General features: G+C 39.6%; 1 protein-coding gene across 2 annotated transcripts; it reads right to left on the minus strand.

Moving 5' to 3' along the window:
- Window positions 1–272: 272 nt before the first annotated feature.
- Window positions 273–20,296, minus strand: strc1 (stereocilin 1). Of its 2 annotated transcripts, none has more exons than XM_034877798.1 (28): window positions 19,620–20,296; window positions 19,486–19,510; window positions 17,334–18,723; window positions 16,271–17,110; window positions 15,631–15,696; window positions 14,268–14,378; window positions 13,931–14,085; window positions 12,081–12,267; window positions 11,161–11,276; window positions 10,304–10,433; window positions 9,991–10,173; window positions 9,302–9,340; window positions 9,050–9,220; window positions 7,972–8,112; window positions 7,362–7,423; window positions 7,134–7,269; window positions 6,920–7,008; window positions 6,372–6,507; window positions 5,525–5,721; window positions 4,844–4,934; window positions 4,368–4,539; window positions 3,654–3,829; window positions 3,357–3,512; window positions 2,342–2,484; window positions 2,046–2,194; window positions 1,306–1,403; window positions 1,001–1,151; window positions 273–716 (listed from the first exon to the last, which is right to left on the minus strand). In XM_034877798.1, the coding sequence occupies exons 1-28, from the start codon at window positions 20,197–20,199 to the stop codon at window positions 610–612; spliced, it is 5,997 nt and encodes a 1,998-aa protein (XP_034733689.1). In that variant the 5' UTR covers window positions 20,200–20,296; the 3' UTR covers window positions 273–609. The 2 variants fall into 2 exon arrangements, with proteins under 2 accessions (XP_034733689.1, XP_034733681.1); XM_034877790.1 differs by having other exon boundaries at window positions 273–719.
- Window positions 20,297–23,462: the final 3,166 nt, after the last annotated feature.

The following is a 23,462-nucleotide window of genomic DNA, read 5'->3' on the forward strand; positions in this document are numbered from 1 at the left end:
ATCTCCTAATATTGACTCATAATATTGACTAATGTCTACAATTGTAATATTCAACCAGCATAATGTTGACTTAAAAAGTCAAAAGAAATTATATAAAGTATAAATTCATATACATAGTTTGTAAATAACTTAATGATTCAACTGTATTTTTTCTTTTTTTGTTGAAAGCTGTATGTGCATATAGATTATCATACTTAAACATCCATTTATGTGTCTATTCCCAAAGTATTACTGCAGATGTGAGGTATTCATATTAATATTAAAACAGTCAATCAGAGGCAGATTGGTTCAGTTTATTAATATAGGACTATATTTATCACATTAGACAGTGCACACAGGTTCATACAGGTTTATTTAAAAAAAGGAGAAGAAATAAACGAGCCAAGTGTAATAAACTGTGGGTGTTGGTTGGACTTGTTTATGTTTACACTTTGAAAATGTATTGCTTTTTTAGATTAAACTATGCATTTGGTACATTCAGTGCTAAATGTTGATATAAATTATAGTTGCACAAAATAAATTACAATCTCATCATTAAATACACTATATATCCTGTTTATTTCAAAGAGGGTGAGGAGGTGTTTCCCGATCCAGCAGGGGTGAGTGGGGTCATGAGCCAGGGCAGATCGGGTCAGGGCAGGGCAGGACCAGCAGCATCAGCAGTCCCAGTATGAGACACAGAGGACTGTGGCTCAGTGCCAGCCCCAGTGACTTCCCTACTTGAACACAGTGAAACCAATGTGAATATAGAGTGATGCACTATATGGTCCCTGTGTGTTTTTAGCCTTTGTTTGTCTTATCTAGCTTATGTGATTTCCATTTAGTGCTAACAGTGTATTTATTTATACTCACTTCAAAGACACTATATTATAAATATTAGTATGTAATATACTGCTCTGTATAGTATTAGTATGAAATTGGGACTTTGGTTGGAGCAAAACTGCCATACTTTACAATCATCTGTTGTACAACAAGAGTTTCAAAGATTTCAGTGGTTTACCTCTGACATTCAAAGGCCTGTCTTCCCATGGTGTTAACACCAGAGCCAGAGCTCTCTTCTGAACATCTGACAGAGCAGAGAGCTGGTCCTTAGTTACTGCAGTAGCCTGCTCATAGGAGAACATGCCGATCTGTTTCTGGTTAAACACCACCTTTGAGGAAATTACAAAACAGACAGACACAAAGAAACAAAGGAGCAGATGGCAGACACAAGACAAGAAAACATAAGGATTTGTTAGAATAAATTCACAAACATGAACATAGATAAAATCCTTTTTATTTTAGTTTTTTCAAATGTTGACTTACAGCAAACTTTTTAGGTGGTATCATTGAGACAGCTGCAGATGTCATTCCTTCTATTTGCTCTTTCACTAAAGCTGACATCGCCATGTCTGGAAGACCAGCTGTAAAAAGTACAAAACGTTTCAAATAGAGTGAAGACGCGCAAAGGTTGCCTGAGTCAAAAACACTGGGATAAGAGAGTGACACAGAATACATCCAGAGGGTGCAATAAATAATGAAAACAAGTTGGCTTTAAGTGAACCCTCCTGTTGTCCTCGGGTCAAATTTGACCTGCTTTCAAAGTTTCTTTGGGTATCTTTCAAGCTGAGTGTTGCAAAAATAAAATGGTTAGTTCCATTCAACACTATTTGCAAGTAAAGCTAATGATCCGGTCACTACCTTTTAAAAACAGTTTCTCGAAACTAAATTTTAACATATTTGTGATCATCCATCGTAAATTTTGACCCGGGAGGACAACATGCTCAAAGTCTACAAGAAGACAACACAAGAGTTAAAGTTGTAAACACATAGCATTTGACTAAGGAACACAAATTATATATTTGAGCCAGACAGATATTACATCAGATGTCTAATTAATGCTATGTTGAACTGACTTGTTTCCTTCCACAGTGTGATTTAAACCAGCTATCTACAGTGCAATTAGCTACAGAATGAACATACATTCACAGCATTTGTGAATGCAGATGTGAAAATATTGTAAATTGGTAAAAAGCCTAATGGCAAAGGCAGTGAATGCATAATACCTGCCAGAACTCCGATCTCAATGAAGACATCGGTTCCCCATGAACTTATTGGTCCAAAAGCAAGACTGTGGGCCAGCAGCCCAACAAGAACCTGCAGCTGCTCCTCTGAGCAGGACAGCTTCAGCTGCCCCAGCCAGAGCACCGCCTTGCTGCAGCCACCCGGGGGAGACACAGCACAGAGAGTGGGAAAGGGAAGGGACTGTACTATGACTGAATATTGTGAGCTGCAGAGTCATTCTCAAAAAGAGGGCATAAATTATTCCCTGTAAAAGTGTATGTTGTTTGAATCTGCTCACCTGAACTCCACAGCATTGAAGGAATTCATCTCTGTTGTTTTAGCTCCACACACAATGTATCCCATCGCCACCAGCATGCTAGAGTCAAGCTGGCTTGGACTCTGCTTGGTGGAGTTTAACACGTTGGTAAACAGTGCAGAAAGCTAGGATGACAACAAGAGTTATTATCCAGATATGCTCTTTAAAAATACACTCAGTTTATAAGTTACAACTTGCTAAAACTAATACAGTCTTATACACAGGTCTGCAAGAAGTTCTGTTTTTCATTTTTTTTATTTTATGATATATATATATATATATATATATATATATATATATATATATATATATATATATATATATTCATATATATTCATATATATTCATGTCATTATATATAGTTCTTTGTCTCCTTGTCATCAATTGCAATAGACCTTTTCACAGCAGACATTTTGACATGTCATAGTAGGAAAAGCACAGGTGCATTAATAATGGCTGCTTTCCACTTAGGGAAGTTCCTGCTATTGTCAATGCTGGCCTACTGGAATAGCTCATTAAGACTAGAACTGAGCCATTGTTTGCCTGCTATGACAAGTCAACATGTCTCCTGTGAAAACATCAGTTGTTGGGGATTATCCTATTTATGGTTAATGGTCACTTGCCAATGAACTGCCAGTCATTCATTTACTTATATGACTGATTTCTGTTTATGTTCAAAAATTGTCTGTGCTTTTTACTAAGCAGCTCTAAGCCTGGAGTTTAATACTGGTGCATTTATTAAGAACAACAAACAGACACCTGCATCAGAGGTGTTAGGCTATACTGTCTGACTTCTAGAATTGAAGTGACCTTTGCTTAGAAATCAGATTTAAGAATGCTCAGTTTTCATGAAATAAGGCACTTTTACTTCTTTTTTTAAATAATGGTAATCTGAAAATGTCATATTCTGTTCTTGACTACAGTGCATATTTGGTCAACATTGAGTTAATGTAGGCGGTCTGATAAATCTATGGGATATGTTGATTTCTGCGGCTACCTGTATGTTGTTCCAGGTTCTGACAGCACCCAGAGCAGCAATGCTACTTCGCTCAGTCAGTCGGAGGCTGCTCAGCTCCCCTAGTGACAGCTCTAAGGCTATTCCACCCAGCTGAGCGATCACGGACCTGGAGAAGGACGAGGCGGGGCCGTATATCTTCACATACCCAGTAAAGACAGAGCAGACAGACAGTGTTAATGTCTGAACTAAAGAGGGAAAGTTACCTTGTACAGTCTTGAATAAAACACATCTGAGAAGTTGTTAAATGGACTGTGGTGGACGACAGAAAGAGCTCACCTGTTTGACTTTGTTGAGCAACTGGACGCGCTGGTAGGATGCAAGGAAAGGGTCACGTCCCATCAGCTCCAGACAGTTGGAGAAGGCTGATGAAGACATGCTGGTCAGGCTGTTAGACGTCCAGGCAGAGGGAGCTGTTGTATGCAGAATCTCACAAGTAGGAACCATAGGAGTCGCTGGTAGAGGACACAGAGGTAAATATCTGATCATGAGACATTGTTGACATACAGCATATGACTAATTTCATATACTTCAAAAAAGATTTTACAATAATTTTGACACAATTGTCATTAAATATTAAAGCATTAGTGGGACATTGGACATGGAGCTTCCTCACAATGACGACAAGACTCCAGTAAGTAACTCCAACCGACCAAGAAGTAGTTCCCCACATAAGCCCCTGTAAAACCACAATGTGTTGTTTGTATACTTTGGTTTCTGTACGTATTAAATAAGTTAAAACGTTTAAATGTATAAGCTTTAAAAAGGTGTGGTAGGTGGATTTTGTTACATTTTAGACAGAGCCAGGCTAGCTGTTTCCCCATTTCCAATTTTTGTGCTAAGCTAAGCTAACTGGCTGTCTGTAGACCTAATTGAACGGACAACTAAGAGGGTGATAACCGTCTTGACATATGCCGTATTTCCTCAAACTAATCATTAAGAGTGTACCACTAGGGCTATTTCAGAGACTTTAGGAACCAAAGTGGTGCTCACATGATCCAGCATTCATTTTGAGGAAGCCCAGGAAAAACTGTAAAACAAACTGCTGCTTTTCAAAAAGTCTCCTCCTCTCGTTCTCGTCTGAACAGAAGATCCCCACATCCCCACGTGCCCATCGACGGTGGCTCATGAACAGCTTCTCTATACGGCCCACAGTCATCAACGCCTGTGGAAACACAAACAACACATATGGACATGTAGAGAGTAGAGACTCACACTGATGGTTTACAGGAAAACAGGAACTTCACCACCTTATCCTGACACCTATTTGGAGATGTGACACCTGAGTGATTTATTTACAGCCTTTGTTGGCATTACCTGCCATGAGATCAAGTAACAATCCCTTCGCCTCACTGTGGATTTCTGTATATCAAATGAATCTTTTACAGGAATGAGTTATAAATGTTTCTCAATCTAAGGAGCAATGAAGATGTTATACCAAACAAATAAAAATACTGCAGTAAACTCACCAGGGGAATCTCCTGCAGTTTGTTGTCAGGCAGGAAGAAGAGAAACCAGTCCACCTGACTGATTGTTGTCTGGTTCCAGTTGTTAACTGGGCTGAGAAACAGAAAAACACATTATCACATACATGGTAGAGCTTTTGTCAGTTGAAACCTCCTACATAATTCCATGTTTCACCCCATAACTGTAAACTTGCATATCTTACTGGATAAGTTTAGAAATCCCACACACACTTTTAAAACCCTACTGGATGAACTCTAAATGTACTTATCGTTATTACTACAACGCTTATTACATATGTTTGCTTAATCAGACTGACAAATTTGCTGATTAACTCAGTTCTCATATTGGCAAAATATAATAAACAGAGAGCCAAATTCACACAAAAAAACACAAACTTTTAATGTGTTTTACAATTCTGGCTTAACTGAAAATTCACAAGCTGCAAAAGACTCTTAGCTGTTTTTTGCACATTGCTTAGAGCTTATATAAAATCCAGATACTGAAAAAAAGAAAGAAAAAATAAGTGCGTTGAGAGGTTTGTTGATTTCTAATTAAAAAAAAGAATAGGTGATGGCATGGTTACACTGTCTCACGGTTTAAAAATTAATTGTTGAATAAATCATTGAAAACAATAAAATTACAGCAGTTAAAAATTCAGTTTCAGGTTGAGGTGATAACATTACCCGAAGGCGGCAGGTTCCTGCAGGATACGAGCCACAATGTCCATCTTGCTGCTGCTGTAGCAGAGCCCTCGTAGGAAATCCAGATTGTTGATGAAGAAGCTGCGGTCCAACTGAATGAAAACCTCATCCACCACAAACGTTGCCATAATGCCCAGTGAACGAAACTCCTGCTCAGTGAACACCCCAGTGTACATGCTCTGCAGAGAAAGAGTCCACAAAACACTGATCACACAACAAATATGACAAACTCTGCACTGCTAAACTCCTATTGGCGTCGATTTCGGAGGGGACAGTGGGTACGCGTACCTATCCGAGTTCCTTATGAGTCATTTTGTACGAACCACTTTTTTTGAAAACCTTGAGCTCAAATTAGTTAAAAAAAATAAAGTTCATAACATAAATAATTCTTGAGTGACAGATGCCAACAAATCCACAAAAATGTCTATCCCCACAAGGCAGTCACAGACAGGCGTTCTGCTGCTGCGCTGGCAGCACGCTTCATGTCACATTGTTAACATGGTACGTGGATACATACAAGCCAAACATAGTGGGTCATATGTCTAATGCTTTCTTAAAACTGTTAAGAAACAGTGTCGGACATCATCACATTTTTGAATACATTTTCATTTATTTACATTAGTAAGCTCCGACAGCATCTTTCAAAACAAGGCCAGTGTGAAAGCAAAAAAACACAAATGCACTGAAAATGCATCTCTGCCCTCAGCTCATTTCAAACCAAAATGACACCCATCTTATAAATCTTTCTGTTTCCAAACTGAATATCTTGGCTTTTCATCATCTTCTTCCTTTTTAAACGAGGAAAGCAACACAGTGTGGCTCTTCTCACCATTCCCTGCACCAGTTTGTCCACCAGCAGCTCCTGTTTTGTTCTAGACAGCAAGAGAAAGTGATGAGGGTCCTGAACGATCACCTTCCTCAGAGCGTCCATCATGTCTGAGGGAAACTTCTTAACGGTGCTCACCCTGCAAGCAACCACACAGACACTAAATTAAAAAGAATATTTATCATTATAAAGTCAATAAATGGAACATCTACTACATATTTTATTTCCAAACGGAGGAAGTGGCCTTTTTACCTTCAATATTACTATAGTATACTATCCTTTATATACTAGACTTATATTATTTATTTTCTATTTAGTTATCAGTTTATTTGTCAGGGACAATGTAGGACACATTATTAAGTACATACTTATTACAGTCAAGGCCATAACAATATGTGTAGATGTGTTACATGAAAGGTTTTTAAGCAAAAATTAACTTGCAACCCCCGATCAAACATGACAAGTACACAAGGGTTTCCCATTGCTTTCCCTCCATTGTATTCTCTTCTTATCTACTCATAATAAGATGAGGTTCGGGGTTTCTGACTTACGGCATGGACAGGGCAATCTCAGCTCCTAGATCTTTGAGCAGCTCAGAGAAGAACTCAAACTGGTACAGCTTCTCAATCACACACTTTTTCTGTAAAGAACAAACAAGCATGACTAAGGACATATATCACATCTATTATAGACAATAAAAATGTTTAATGAAGTCAAAAATTGAATAGACAGTGGAAAGGCACCAATTAAACAGGTCAAGTTTACCAGTGAGGTGTGAAGAAGACCAGGCTGCTGCCTGAGGAAGAACAGGATTCTTCTCACTGAAGTAGGCGTTGAATCAGAACTGAAACGTTCCTGTAAGACCTTGCAGCTCACACCCTGACCCACTGTTCCCAGACTCCTGATTACATAAAGAGGTGAGGTCAATAGATGCACACAACTGTTAAATTATCTGTAAACCTGCAAAGAACCAACCAGGAAAATTGTACTCACAGAAAATCTTGTTTAATTAGGTTTGGTTTAGTTTCAAGCACCTCATTGAAAATGGCTTCAGCCTATGGAAGGAAAACAGATGTCGCGTCAAGTGTTATGTTGTGACATGCTGGTTTATGCAGGTTCTGGGCTGCTTTTATAACCAGTTTTTCTGATCAGTGACAAGGGCTATGTGACATGAATAGTGTGTGATAATCTGTGTTGTTTGTATTCACAGGCAGGTCCATTCCAAGTCTCATTAGCAATGATGACACCTTTGCTTTTGCTTCTCCAATTAACAATTTAGCAGTTAATCAAGATACTGTCACACACCTTCTCATGACAAATTTAGGAAGCACACTTAATCAGAGGAAGCATGAAGAGATCATAACACAAAGTAAAAGTCGTAGGCTCAGGGATAGATGCTTTGAAGCAGGTGTTTATGAACTGACTCAATGGCCATATTAACTATTAAACAGAACTGTTTACCTCTTTGCAAATGCACCCTGTGATGTCTCACGAGCTGCAGGCAACACATTTATAAGCCATGGTATACACAATGTTTGAATACCATGTTTTGTGTACCACAGCATCTATGCTGTGTGTTGATGCAAAATGGGCTGTGTGATACCTGTTGTGTGTTCCAGGGTTTTGTGGATGCAGTGGTGATGTTATTCACTAGCAGACGAGTCCTGGACAGGATGCTGAGCAGGGGCGTGCAATAGAGCAAAGGCTCCATATCATCCTGCCTACTGATTACTTCTGGAAAGCCCTGGTCAGGAAAGAGGTGAGATAACACAAGGAGAAGTGTTGCAACCGTCCTCTACAGATCCTATGTCCATTCTCATATGCTAACCAGTTCAATTCTGGATTGTAAAGTCTTCAATGTCCTTGAGTGGCAATTTGGTTTGCAAACAGTAGTCAACCCAGCCAAAACCCATCATACAATAGATTAACAAAAGACATAAATACATACAATATACATATAGATGTCATTATAATAAAATTGCAATGAGCTGATTGGCCAAAAGTCCATCGTTCTTTTGTTGAAGTGTGCATGCAATAGCAACTAGGCCTACGGCTTGTTTATTCTGCATTTTATTGTAGTTTATTATTCCAATTTTCTTTAAATTTTATCCTTGACGCGAACAATGCTAAACTGACACCTTACATAACATGTCAAACGTAAGGCCCGCGGGCCAAATCCGGCCCCTCACAAGTATTAATCCGGCCCACATATCAATTTAGGTTCAAAACAAACTTTGGCCCGACTATATGTCCACCGAAACCAAAAAAACGGAAAGTGTTAACGGAATTTTGTCGACTTTGACATTCAGAAATTTCCCCATAAGCAATGAGTTTGCGTATTCAGGCTTGTGAAACAGGTTTTTGTGAAATATGTAATAATTGTTTTTAGCTTGATTTGCAAAACTCTATGAAGGAATTTTGTTGTTGATTTTTTAGGGCTTCATGTCGACCAAACTGTAAATGACAAAGTTGAGACATGCAACAATAAAGTCAACGTTTTTTGACTTTCTTTTAAATAAAAGCATGTTAATAAAATACACATGTCTGGCCCTTAATGGGATTCTATTTTCTAGAGTGGCCCCTAGTGAAACTGAGTTTGAAACCCTTGCCTTACATTGATTTCAACAATCTTCAAATCAATATAAATGTGTCTCCCTGCTCCTAGCATGTGCGTGTTGTACCCATAGTTTGGTGGAGATAGCATTGGCTTGAGGCGGGCTTAGGCCTGGTGTGTGTTGGGCCATGGCAGGCAGGGATGACAGCAGCCTGTCAGAGGTGAGGGTCAACAAGGTCTCCGTCTTTATTCCCACAATGAGGGAGCCAAGCTGCTGCAGCTGGCCTGGAGCTGTCAGCTGGGCAGAGGGGAGGAAGGTGTAAGTTTCAGGGCACAAAAATGCAGATGGCATCTCTGTATTTGTTTACAAATTACTCACAGTGCTAACTGAAGACATCTTGTCTACAATTATGGAAGCCTGAAAGACAGAATGACAGCAAATTAATAAAAAGGAATTACGTTTAAAGTGGTCATTTTAATTAGCAATTGACTGGTATTCCGCATGTGATTGTTCAAGCTCTGTATAATATTATAATTATAGTTTATAATGGGTGAAATATTCAAATCCAAGATGCTGTCTTTACCATTCTTTCACTATTTCCTCGAATATAAAACAAAGTTCTGTGGGGGTTGAACATCTTCCCAGACAACATTATTGTCATGATGGACCCGAAAAACTGTACATTTGAAGAGGTTAATTCTCTCAAGACTCCTTATGACATATAAAAGCAAGACAACAGCTGTGAGCCGCAAGCAGAAGTAAAAGTCTAGTTCAGATGATAGCTGAGAGTGAAGTAAAGCTCAGGTCTTTGCCTCACCTAAGGGGTCAGTGTGCTGAAGAATGACTGCCTGTCAGCTGTTCCTCAAGTCTACAAGCCCCACCAGCTGTCAGGAAACCCAACCATGTATAACAAATAGGGGCTTATGCAGTGAAAAGGACAGACTAAACCCCAGACAATTATTTAAACACTAAATGTTAAATGGTAGTAGAAATCAAGTCATACTGTAGATGATAATTCCTACAGTACATTTTCCACTGTGCATTACAGGTTGAATACGGTCCTCTACCTGTGCAGGGCTGAATGACACAGATTTTAGGGCAGGGAGGGCAGCAAGCAGCTGCAATGGTGTGACACCCTGCAGGAAAGTCACACCCAAAGAGGGCAGGAGGTGGCCGATCTCTGCCAGTTGATCCGGTCTGAGCGATGAGGGGACCTTTAATTCTGTGCTGTTCAGTAACACACTAGAAATCTGGATAGAACAAGAACAGATAAAGCATATATTTTATAAATACTCCTTGAATTCAGTTGTTAAATGAAAGCACATAATAAAATAAAAAAATAAAAAAATAAAAACCTGACAGTCATTTGATTGTTCCTACCAGACGGCTGGGAAGACTGAGTCCCTCTCGAGAGCAGTTCATAACGATGTCCCGGATGGTACTGAAGACCACAGTACCTTTGTACACAAGGAGGTCCTCTGGGTCTGCCAGGCATGAGAGATTACCTAGCCTAAAATTACAAACTCTGTTTTAACAACAGACATCTGGGAGCAGATGAGAGGTTTCCTTCAAAAGATTAGGATCTACATTTTGTTCATCATTCATCGTGGTCACAGCCCATATGACCAAAATACATTTTGAAGATATTTTAGGTCCACAAAAGCAAAAGAAGTGATGGAGTTTGTTTGCTCTAACATACACATCATTTCACTCCAAGGAGTTTGAATGTTCGGAGCAAGACTGTCCGGCAAAGCCCCGGCAACAGACCTTTACTGGCTCACTGCATGCTTTCCTTTTTAGCAGTTATTTTGGTTACTGAATCATAATCATTGACTAATCATTTCCCTTTAGGTCAGTAACCCTTTAAACAAAAGCTGGTGCTGCCAGTAACACAAATGCCCTTCGCTGATCCGCCATATTTTTAGGGTGTCAGTTGTATCCTGTTTTTCTGTATAAATGTTAGGAAGTCAAGAGTCTAATTTATCAATTATTACAGTTATCCACTTATGGAAGCAACAAACAAAAATCTGTTAACATGAAAAGTTACATGACTGTTAACATGCTTTGCACTTAGGCTATTTACTGTAGTATAATAACAGGGGTCAAATGTACCTTAAAATAATTCTAAATTAATCAAACTAAATATCAATGTGTGTTTGCCAAGTTCTATGATAGCTACGGTTACACCTACTGAGCTCCTGTCTAATAAACAGTGTACAAGGACAGTCACTCCCAACCTGGTAAAATCCTGAGCTGTCAGGTTTCTGTAGGTGCCGATGATGCTGTGAGCTATGAACTCCTGCTTTAGAGAAGTGAGGCTGTTTTTCTGTAACACATCCAGCCCATCCAACAGCTGTGGAAACATTAAAGAAATACATGTGTAACTTCTCTGTCTGCATATGTTATGTTACATTAATTAGTTTTGGAAAACGTGAAAAATAAGACATACTTCACCTGTCTTTATATCCTACATAATCATGAACTCATTCAAAGCAACAATTGGACATTTGATTCCAGAAATATGATTATTTGTGAGGTTAGGGAAATACTTTATATTCACTAATATATGCCAGGCACAGTTGAATAGATTGATACCGCTCTCATGACCATGTCTTGTGTCCGTAAAGACTTGAAACAGGGGAGGCAGCTAGCCTGGCTCTGTCCAAGGTAACAAAATCTGTCTAAAGCACCTCTAAACTAAACAATTACAAAGTTATATCTCGTTTATGAAATCCGTACAAAAGCTTTTCAAAACAACTAGGCTTTTTGTCGTCGTACTGTGGGTTTGTGCTAAACTAAGGTGGCTTAATTAGTTAGTTTTACTAACTAGCTGTAGCTTCATTTTTAAGAAAGCGAGTAGGTATATTCCCCAAAAGGTCAAACTATTCTTTTAAAGCCTTTTGAATTTAGCACTGAAAGGTAAGTATCTCCTTTATCTTCAGGTCATTCTTAATTCATGTGTTCCTATCTTTACTTATTGAACATTAGCTACAAACATATGACACATTGGTGATCACAGAGAAAGAGGAGTCTGTCTGTGCTTTCCTTTGACCAGTATGTGACAGATAGCTCTGCTGTGCCCGGAGGCTAATCGAACTCACTGGGTCCTGGCTTCTCAGGTTTCCCAACCAGGTGTCAGAGCTCAGAGGGCTGTTACCTGAGCAGGTGAGAGGTGTTGGAAGTTGTAGAATGGCAGGTAGGCGATCAGGTTTCCAGTGTCCCTGATGAATGACTGTTGAGCTCTGATGATGTTGGAGGGGAGCAAACCTCTGTTGTACCACAAGCCAAATGCCTGTCGCTGGTCCGGAGTCAAATCCCCCAAGTATCTGTTAATGGTCTCCCTCCTAGAAAAACAAATTAAATACAAAAATAGGTTTACTGTGGTATACTGGAACTGTTGTTTTGTAACAGTTTTATTGAATACTAGCAAGTGCGTTGAAAGATGGTATTTAAGAAATTCAAACATAGTGGGAGGTTGGGGAAAGGGAAATATTAAAGGAAAGATTTGGCATCTGCTCTATATGTTAAGTACAAAGCTAAAGTCAGGAAGCAATAAACTTATTTTAGCATAAAGACTACAAATAGCCAGCCTGACTCTTTCTAGAGGTTTCAGCCACACAATATTCTAAGTGTGAGGGTTACAATTTGTGGTTGTAAAGGGGTGATGTGCTGGACTTTCTGCTGTGAACTGTGTTTCCTATGGATAGAGCCAGGCCAGCTGTCTTCCTATGTTTCCAATCTTAATGTTAAGCTAAGCTAATTGCCTTCTGGCTGATATACAGTAGATGTCATATTGGTATCATGTAACTATAGACTTTACTGTAAATAAATTTAAAAAAAAGTTTGACTGTGATACTATGATGTTTTGTACTTGTGTTTGTTCTCTGCATGCACTGTCTGCAGACAAAACTTCCCTTAGAGAATATTAAGTTTGGCTTGAATTTACAGTTAGACTTACAGATAAAGGTAAAGACCAAAGCATAAGTAATTCTTCCTTGCTCTTCTATATTTAATAGCTCGTTCTTGTTGAATCAACAGCAAATACCTCCACACACCCAAGCCCTTTCTAGATTGAAATCTTATCAGTGAACTAGTTTCCTTTACTTTCTATGTATAATGCATGTGGCTGGCACCTCAGGGTACAATGACACATCACTTTTTGCAAAAGCCAGACACCAGTGCTGTGTTCAGAGTGAAATATAATGTGTTTAGCAAAGTGAGATTGCGTGATTTTGCAACATTAAAAAAAATCATGGTTTTCACTACATACTCTTGGCAGATGTAACACAACGAAAAACTCTACTGACGAGGTGAAAGGAAAATGGTATCTTACAAATTAAAAAATCAGCAGTGGAATAACCACTAATTTAAACCAATTTAAATTGTTCCAGGAAAAACATGTTCCTTTAATAATAACATGCGTACAAACTTAAACAACATCACAAATTACTCTTTAAGAAAACAAGGAAACAATCATCATCATTCACACACCAGTGCACCAGATAAGTAATACTGCTGTTAGAATAACATTATTAATACTCATTACTTATGAGGATCTGGTCATTGGAAAAAAGGGGTGATGGTGTGATGAAAATATGTGATATGCAAACACGCTGTTGAATATCATGATAACTTTACTATTGCAATAATAAAAAAAAAATTTAAAGTGTACTCAGTTCTGCCTTTCAGAGGCTTTCAGTATTCTGCTAAAATACAAAAAATAGCTTGTTGAGTTTGAAACAAATGAGGGGAAACCATTTCCAACATTCTTGTATTGAACATTGAATTGAAAATTAGGCTCCACAAAAAAAGTTTAAAAACATTTTAAGTGCAGTTTTCTACTTTTACTTTCTTTCAACTAACACAAAAACCTTTCAGAGTGTCTTTTGATATATGTCACAGCCTTTTGCAATATGTTTATTGTGTCAGATGATATTGCAATGACAATTTAAAAAACAATATATTGGGGAGCCCTATTAGAAATGATTAGGTGACACCATCACTTACACATTGTTGTTGTTCTGCAGTGAGGGCAAAGCTCCGATATCAGCTGGGCTGGCTGCGGCTAGCAGGGGAGCCAGCTCGGGGAAGAGACTATCATCTTTTACCAGGTGAACCTGGAACAACACTGACACCATGGTGGACAGGTACTTAGCCGGCAACTGAAAACAACAGAAACAGATACCAGTTCTGTGTCAGCAACAAAACAAAACTGTGTTCTGTGTACAACTTAGACGAAAACAGACGATACAGCAGTGAAACAGAGAGGAAAGAATTCCAGGAAGAAACAGAAAAGACAGCTGTGATCAGTGTAGATGTCATGTGCTTGCGTGTGCTTATTCACCTGCAATGTATCCTTGTTTATGCTGTAGTACTGAAGAATCAGTCTGACGGTGGTGATGTGAGCTGAACTGAGCACTGAGCTCAGGCTGCTCAGCGGTATACTGAAGTACTCCTGAACACACAAGGAAATTGGCCTTAAATAAACATGAAAAACACAAGTGTACAAGCTTGTATAATACAAGCCCAAAAATCTACAGCCATGCTAGCATCTCTGTTAGGCTGTACCTATGGGCTCAGCTGTACTTTGAGCTAAAAGGTCATGTCAGGATGCTAACATGCCCACAATGACAATGGTTGTTCTCTAATTAGCACTAAACTCAAAGTACATCTGAGGATGATGGGAATATAATTACATTTTCAAGGATTTGGTCAAAAACAAAAGTATTGGGCAAATTGAAATTTTGACCTAATGATGGTGCCAGAGGGAAAGTTAGGGTGTCATCAACATTATTACAATTCAATCTAAGGGGGATATGAAAGTGTGTACTAAATTTCATGTTAAGAAATGTCAGTCAAAGCCACAAATGTCAAAGTCATAATTGTGCTATGGAAAATTTAGTATAGCACATTGTATTGAGACCATGAATGTCTGCATGAAATGTTTGAGCCAAAACATCTGGTAGATGTTGAGATATCTTACAGGATAAGTGAAAACTTTGACCTACTGGTTGCACTAGAGGAAAAGTCAGAGGATCAGGAAAGTCATTAGGATTCATCTTCTGTGGACCATGAACGTCTGCACATAATTGAATGGGAAATCCACCTTATAACTGTTGAGATATATAAGTCTGGACCAAAAGTGTTGCACCAACAAACAGACTTTAAAGTGCTCATATTATGCTCATTTTCAAGTTCATAATTGTATTAAGAGGTTATATCAGAATAGGTTTACATGTTTAATTTTCAAAAAACACCATATTTTTGTTGTACTGCACTTTGCTGCAGCTCCTCCTTTCACCCTGTGTGTTGATTCCTTCTTTAGCTACAGAGTGAGGCACTTCACTTCTGTACCATCTTTGTTAGGAGTCACACATGTGCAATAGTTAGCTAAGGACTACTAACCAGTCAGAAGCAGAGTATAAGGGTGTTTATTGCTAGCAGCTAGGCGAGCATTATAACATGTTACAAATTGACGCACGTTCGTCACAGAAGTAAAGGCTGGACTACAATCGAGCTGTTTGGAGCAGTTTGTGAACAGTGTTTTCTGAGAGTGAGTTTCTTAAGTGGGGACATGGGCTTTTTCACTTTGTAAACTATTACTTGCACAAAAAAAGATATATAAAACAATAGAGGAAAGGGAAAAGCTCAAAGCATAATATGAGCACTTTAACTTACAATAACATTTAAGGTGTGGTATAAATCACCTTAATAACGGAGAATCCATTACTGGTCACGTCTCTTGCTGTCTGCATCAAGCTGGTTAAGACTCTCTACAAAAGGGACACACACACATACACACACACACACACACACACACACACACACACACACACACTTAACAGGGGGATTAATGTCACAACATAATCTGGGAGTCTGCTGTTAAACACATTACTGTAATTGTCAAATCAAGTGTGAGCCAGTAGAGATTACACCCAAAGGAAGAGGATCTGCATGTCAATATCAATGACAGGAGTGTAACCGTACACCAGCTGTACACTGGAGGTCAGTTGCTATACAATATGGTAACTAATTTGTAAATTAATGATTGGATAAACTAAAAACTCAATGAACTGTTTTACACATACACTGATTGAGATATGTGAATAAAACATGATGGAGAATCTATGCTCTGATTAACCTACAGAATACATTGCTAAAAGATACTCCATTGGTCATTCATTCAGTATAAGTAGTAAGAAGTAATATAGCAAGCATGATTGGAATGTCTTCACTTTTACTTTTGTTAGTTTAAGAAAATTTAGCTAACAATACTTTTACTTAAGCGACAATTTCAACATAGGACATAAATTGTTAAATGAAAGTATCTGAATAACTACTACCTACCCCAAAGCACTGCAGCAACAGCCTTTTTTTGTCAAAGTTGTTTTCCTTTTCGAGATAGTGAACTACAGAAACTAACACATTCAGTCTTATGTTCTCAGTGACATGCAGCGAGGTGTTCTGGGCCTCCTCCAGGGCTAACAGGATCACCACAGTAATGCTAACTGCCTGCTCCAAGATTTTGGTCACAGGTGGAGTCAGCACATCATTCCCCCTGGTCCTCCGATTCTCCACCCAGCAGCGCACCACCATCTGCAGGGCCATATTCTGACTGGCCCCTGGCTGGCAGGCTGACGTGAAGTCAGCTGAGCAGGTCCAGTTGAGCTGTCTAACCAGGCTTCTGGCCAGGCAAAAATTAGGGTCTGTGGGGGTGGTGGTGGGGGTGGTGCTGCTGCTGCTGTTGGTGCTAGTGATGTAGTCGGTGTAGGTGGTACACATGCTGCCTACCCACAAGCTGGAAGGCTCCCGGGACAGCAGAAAGAGAAGACCAGTGTTAGGGCAGATGGAGGAGACAAAACTTGTTTGGTCGTGCTGCCAGCAGAGAGTCAAGAGTGCTGCATCTGGAAGAGAAATGCTCCAGCTGGAGTACTGGCACTGCTCTGATGGGTTGAAACCAGTCGGGCCTACTTGTCCCTTATTTCCATCAGGAGATACAACTCGGTTTGAATGGTTGGCGCAGTACTGTATTAACCAGGCATTGTCCTGATTGGCCAACAGGTTCTGGAGAATTGTGTCATTGGCGCAGACTTTGGAGGTGAAGTTTAGTGGGTCGATCTCAGTGCAGAGAGCTAGATCAGTCATGTCCACGATGATGGGACGGGTCCAGTCAGAGTACTTGCACACCTAAAGTACAGATGATTGTGAATACAACTTTAGAAAGAAATTCTATACTGTGTTTTAAAAGAACATTTTAACTTAATTTTTGTAACAGTTTGCTGTCCTTCTAGTAATCTAGATTAATCTAGTCTTTAATACTATACTTTAATACTTTGCATATGAAGTTCAAGACTCTTTTAGTGCATGCAAGCTGATACACAAATCCATGACATCCAGGTTAAATACCCACCTGTGATAACACAGCTATTTCCTCTATTTTCTTTGTGTCCGTGCAGACTGATGTCACCCATTTGTTCAGAGGGTTTTGTAACAGCTTTTCAAACACAGACGCTTTGCAGCAGACATTCTTCTGAAAAGCAAGCTGATCGTACTCCCAACAGAGGGCGACCACTGAATCGTCCACCCGCCGATCTCCCCATGTGTAGTAGTCGCACCAGCTTGCGAGGTTAAAGGCATGGGGCTGAGTTGGCTCAGGGAGTGGAAAGGTGAGAGAGGACTTGCAGTGACTCTCCAGCCAGGCATTTTCTTTATTACGCAGCAGACTGTTCAGAAAAGTTTTGTTCGAACAAACCTCTTTAGTAAAACCACTCTGATCGAGTAGAATGCACTGTGACAAAACGTCGACGGTAATTTGCATCACATCGTGCCACTCCGAGTAACGACAATAATCTAATATTAGTGAATTCATGTTGGGGAATGGTAGTGGAGGGGGCAGGCTTGTGCAGTTAGGAAGGAACCGCCCGTTTTCAGGGTTGGAGAATAAAAGCACAAAGAATCCGGTGTGGTCACAGATTAGTTGGGTCAGTCTGGAACCATCCAGGGTCATGCAGAACTCCAGTAAGGAGGGGTCCACCAGGACTGTGGGCTGGTTGATCCACTGCTCATACAAGCAGAACTGACTCACCATGTACCCAGGGTCTGCAGAGGAGTTTGCACAGTAGCCATACAGCCAGCTGTTCATCTGATTTGAGAGCAGCTTCCTCATCAACGTAGCATTGTTACAAACCTGCTTCACAAACTCCCTATTTTCGTTATCGCTGCACAGTGACACAAGGACAGCGTCGACCACCTCGTTTTCCAGCCAGTTGTTGTAGTTACAGGCAAGCTGTTTGAGGTTGGAGGCTTCTCTGACAACTCGTTGAGGTGCAGAACCAGGGATGGGAAGAGTTTCAAAGGAAAGGTTGACGGCAGGGGAAGGCTGTGTGTCCCCAACGCTGCAGTCAGATGACTTGCTGAGAAGCGAGGACACCAGCGTTTTAATAACATAACACATGTTGCTCCACACCTGCTCTGTCTGGTTAGGGGTGAGGGAGCTGAGCGCCTGGCAAAAGGTGTGCACAGATGTAGAGGACCCCACTCTTGACCCCATGAGGATGTCAGCACACAGCGTGTCGTTGAGCTCGACCAGATTGTGGCGATCACACTTCAGAAGAATGTTGGGGTGGAGATCAGTGCCGTCTTTTGCCTCCGAGGAGCTGCCCTGGAAGGGGACACCGGGAGGATTCTGGCAGTTTGGCCCTGGATATGTGCATATAGACTGCTCAGGACCCAGGAAGATATCCAGGAGGATGTCAATGATGGAGTTACTGAAGGACCAGCTCACATTATTGTTTATCCCCCTTAAGAAAAAAGGAATTTAATTCATTTGGTACAGATTATTTCATTAACACGATAATTACTATAATGCATACAGATAGTAGTGCAGGTAGTGAGAGCTACTCTGGCTGATATGTATTACTTATGTGACACATCAAGGGAGATGTTAAATAGTAGGCTAATAATATCAATAATAACAATCCTTGCTTTTATTCTTGTTTTCTAACTAGTAGTTATAGGCTATTCATGTATGATACACTTTTTAATCTTATATAATCTTACCATCACACCTAATTTTAATTATTTCAATTCAAGAAATCATGTTTTGTGCATTAGTTGGGCGGGATGAATGGCTCTAGATTAAGGTAAGGTTTGAGCCTGGCCGCCATTGGAATGAAGACGCCAGTCAGAAGTACGAACTCGAGTGCTATGGTGAATTTGAAACACTTCACCATTTCAAGTGTGAACAAAACGCCAAAAGTTGCTGAATTCATTCCGAATTAAGACAGAATCTGTTGATGAATTTATGTAAACTGCAGTATGTAAACTCAGTTCACTCAACAGTGTGATATTTAGCTCACCCTTAGCGGCGTAGGCTACATCAGAATTTCAGGCTCAGTGCTTGATGTTTCTTCCCGAAATGCATTTTGGGAAATTGTAGTTAAATTTCCCCCTGGAGTTTTTGTATGTAGTCTATGCTTGTTGTACCTTTGTCTTTTGTTTATGTATTTATTTTTATGTAGCTTTAATGTGGAAAAGGGGTTTATGTGAATTTCTTGACTTACCACAAAATGAGCTGCTTGAGATCTCCTGCAAAACAAGTGAGGGAAATGTAGCTTAATTAGCATAACCAAATAATGGCACTGCTAAAACGTTAATATTATATATTACATTATTATATTATTAATGCCAATTTTACCTTGCTCACAGATCTCTTTTCCGTCTAAAGATGGTATTTTGATTCCGAACTGTAAAGCTATTTGGATATAGTCCATTGGTGTTTGGAGTACAGTTGCCATGACATTTGAGACATACGTGACAGCTACATCCACGAGGCCACTCACAGCACTAATCAACTTCCCAGAAAGAGGGAGATTTGACAGTATATTTGTCAATGTTTGCTGAAAACCCTGTAAGGCCGCAGAGGCTGCTTCCCTCATGCTGATGTAGGCCCTGAGGAAGCTGTTGGACTCTCCGTCGCTGCCCAGTGGAGGGCATGTCTGGGCTCTCAGAGACGACACCAACACCAGCAGAGGCTTTCCTAACTCCAGGGACACGGTCTTTGTCAGTTCTGCCTCCAGTCCACAGTCCTGCCTCCCAGACAGAATACACACTAACATTTTGGGGAAGTCCTCTAGGTATCGTTCTCTCACCATTGGTTGAAAGACACCAAGTAAGTTACTCAGAAGATCATAATATGTACTGAAGTCCGGAAACGAAGAGACGTCGAAGCGGCGCGTGTTTGCGTCTCCACCGGTCAAAGAGTGGATTTGATTCATAACTTCCTTGATGTCTCCCTCTAATTTGATTGCATCGCCAGAAGTCTGGTCAGACTTTCTTTGTATAAATGTGGCTTGTGAATTCACTTGCCTGACATCGCATATGATCCCTGTAGATAATAGGAAGAAAGAATATTTAGGAAATATTAATTTCTGGGATAACGTTTATCTACTCTTTGCTATTTTAAAATTGAAAAGTCAAAACTTAGAGTTCTGACATGTATTTATTTTTAAACTTTATTTAACCAGGTTGGAAACGTCGTTTGTAGGCTATATGACAATAATAAAAAATAAAAAATACATTTTAACTGTATACTATTTATAATTTATGCCCGTTAAGTCTTAAAACAAGCATTTCTCTCTCGTGCAAAGCTTTATTAACAGTTAATAGCATACTGATAATTTAGCTTTGCTTATCAAGAAATTGCTCACATAGGCTATATTGCCATCTCAGTAAAAAGGTTTTGTATTACATTGGTCATTTAGAGAATACAGCCTGAAAGCTTTCTGAAATATTGTCTTGCAGCCTATACTTACCAAACAGGATGCACATGCATGCAGCTGGTGTCGACCACATTGTAAGTGCCCTCAATCAAATGGAAGCAGGCAAACACTCCAGATAATAATAGTAGCCTATAGTAATAAAGTACAATATAATAATCCACGTTGTTTTATCCGGTGGCTATAGTAGTGATGTTCAGCTGAGGCAGAAGAACTGGGTTGAGAACAGGCTTCATATTGGGGAACTGTACAGAGTCAGGATTCAACACCCTTCTGACTCCATGGTGGCTCAGCAGGCTGGGGTGATGCCTCCGCGTCCACCTGCAACTCTACACCTGCTCTGAGAGCAGCGTCATGACTGACACCGGTAAAGGGGATGAAGTAGGTGCGAAATGAGGGCTGTGAAACGCAGAAGGGATTTCGGCAACAAACCAGGCCATAGGTGCTGAATTATTAATGGAGTGTGTTGATTAACTCCTGCTAATGAAAGCTGAGTCCTGTCGGAGGAGCCAGAAGACTCCGAACTAACTACAAGACATCTGCTGCAGATGCTATTGTGGACTAGGCTACTTACAACTGCCACACAGGGCCTGATGGTGCTGTGAGGGGGCTCAGATTGTCAAAGAGCGTTTATTTAATCAATATATAACGATAACTCCTTTCAATAGCATAATCAGTTGAAATTAAATGAATAATTAAAACATACAGTACTGTGCAATGAATGAATGAAAAGAAGAGGAATCTAAATCCAATCAATATTAGGTGTGCCTTCAAGACAGCATCAATTCTTCTAGGTACACTTGCAGTTTTTGAAGGACCTCGGCTGGTAGGTTGTTCCAAACATCTTGGAGGACTAACCACAGATCTTCCGTGGGTGTAGGCTTCCTCAGATCCTTCTGTCTCTTCATGTAATCCCAGACACACTCGATGTTGAGATCAGGGCTCTGTGGGGGCCATGCTGTCACTTCCAGGACTTCTTGTTGTTCTTCACACTGAAGATAGATCTTAATGGCCGTGGCTGTATGTTTGGGGTCGCTGTCCTGATGGTATTGCATGATGGATAAGTATCTCTTATTCATAGTATTTCTCAGCATTGATGACACCATTAATGCTGACCAAATCTCCACCTCCATTTGAAGAAATGCAGCCTCAAGTTGCAAGGAACCTCCGCCATGCTTCACTGCAGACACTCATTACTGTAGCACTCTCCAGCCCTTCGGCGAAGAAACTGCCTTCCTCTACAGCCAGATTTTCAATTTTTGACTCATCAGTCCAGAGCACATGCTGCCATTTTTTCTGCACCCCAGCTCCAATGTGTTCGTGCATAGTCGAATCAACTTTATTGCCAGACTCAAGGTTCATTCAGAAGACACAGACATGACATACAACATACATCAAAAACATATACATATAAAAACCAAACAAACCACAATACTGCATTCTATAAAAGACACTTATACCAGTGCTTCCATAGCGATGATTGGTATCTTATGGAACTGAATCTAGGATTTACCAGCAGCATAACAATGCTGTTCTGGGAGACGTTCATTCGACAAATGAATTTGTAGGTCAGCCTCCTCAATAATGCCTGGAAGGTGCTGAGCCCTGGCGTTAGAAGCAACCTTAAGCTTCTGCATTTTTGCCTTTTTTAATTTAGTGTATAAGAGAGCAGTTTACAAAGGACAGCAACATGCTTTAAACAGGCTAATTCTGACGTCATACGTGCACATGTGGAATTTTCTTACCAGCATGTTAGTTTGGGCATATAATACCGGTGTGCGACGCTGTTTGTAAACACTACCGGTCAAAAGTTTGGGGTTACTTACAAATTTCCATACCACTCTATTATAGACAGAATACCAGCTGATCTTCCAAAGGCACATTCATGTGCCCTGACAGATTAAAGTCTGGAAAACAAAGATCTATCCTCTTTTGTCCTACATATCAAGACATACAGTAGTATGTACCTATAAGAATTGATGCTGGTTTGAAGGCAAAGGGTAGTAACACCAAATGTTGATTTGATTTAGATTTTTCTGTTGTTCACTCACATTGCATTTTGTAAATTGATAAAAATCTTATTTTTGAAAGCATTCTTAGTTTCATGTTTTTTACACATGCCAAAGACTTTTGCACTGTACTGAAGTAATATCTTTTATATGAAGATATTTAAGTTTTTAATTTAGAAAAATTTACACCTTAAATGAAAGCATCTAATTCTTTTAATCCCTTTAAAAACGTTAAAGTCAGGGCTAAGAGTTTTTGTTCTGTAAACCACGGAGAACCTCATTAAACAAAAAAGGCAATCAAATAATAAAATCATTATCATTGGAATAAATTAATGGTAGAAAATAAAGTATTGTTAAATTATACAGTATGATATGAACTCTGGGGAAATGAAGTTAAATATCAGTTAAAGGCCTTTTAATGCTAGTAGAATTGATAGTGAGCTGTCCAAATTATTTTAGGCAAAGATGGGGACATAGATTGTACAAATATCTCTTTACACATAAGAACTTTTATCGCATGAATTGTCCCACGTCATCAGCATCATCTCAGCCAAGAGAAATAAAAACAAAGGGCATGCAAGAGGTTTTTAACTTTAAAACTTTGTTTCGGAAATTAAACGTAACTGTATATACACTTTACAATAGCATATAGCCTGACGACTAACAGATGTCTTAAAACATGTTTTAATACATCTAAACCACAAATAGTTCTTGCAAGTAAAATGGCTTAATGTAAATTGGAGGAAAAAAAAA

Source organism: Etheostoma cragini, chromosome 1 (assembly GCF_013103735.1).
Source record: "Etheostoma cragini isolate CJK2018 chromosome 1, CSU_Ecrag_1.0, whole genome shotgun sequence".
Classification (NCBI taxonomy): domain Eukaryota; kingdom Metazoa; phylum Chordata; class Actinopteri; order Perciformes; family Percidae; genus Etheostoma; species Etheostoma cragini.

Excerpts from the sequence above, each read along its gene's own strand:
- strc1 (XM_034877790.1), bottom strand. The coding sequence starts at position 20,199 with ATGAATCAAATCCACTCTTTGACCGGTGGAGACGCAAACACGCGCCGC. Across the intron at positions 17,111-17,333 it reads AAATAGCTGTGTTATCACAG|GTGTGCAAGTACTCTGACTG; the intron begins GTGGGTATTTAA and ends TCTGTACTTTAG. Across the intron at positions 4,935-5,524 it reads CAGGAACCTGCCGCCTTCGG|CCCAGTTAACAACTGGAACC; the intron begins GTAATGTTATCA and ends TCTGTTTCTCAG.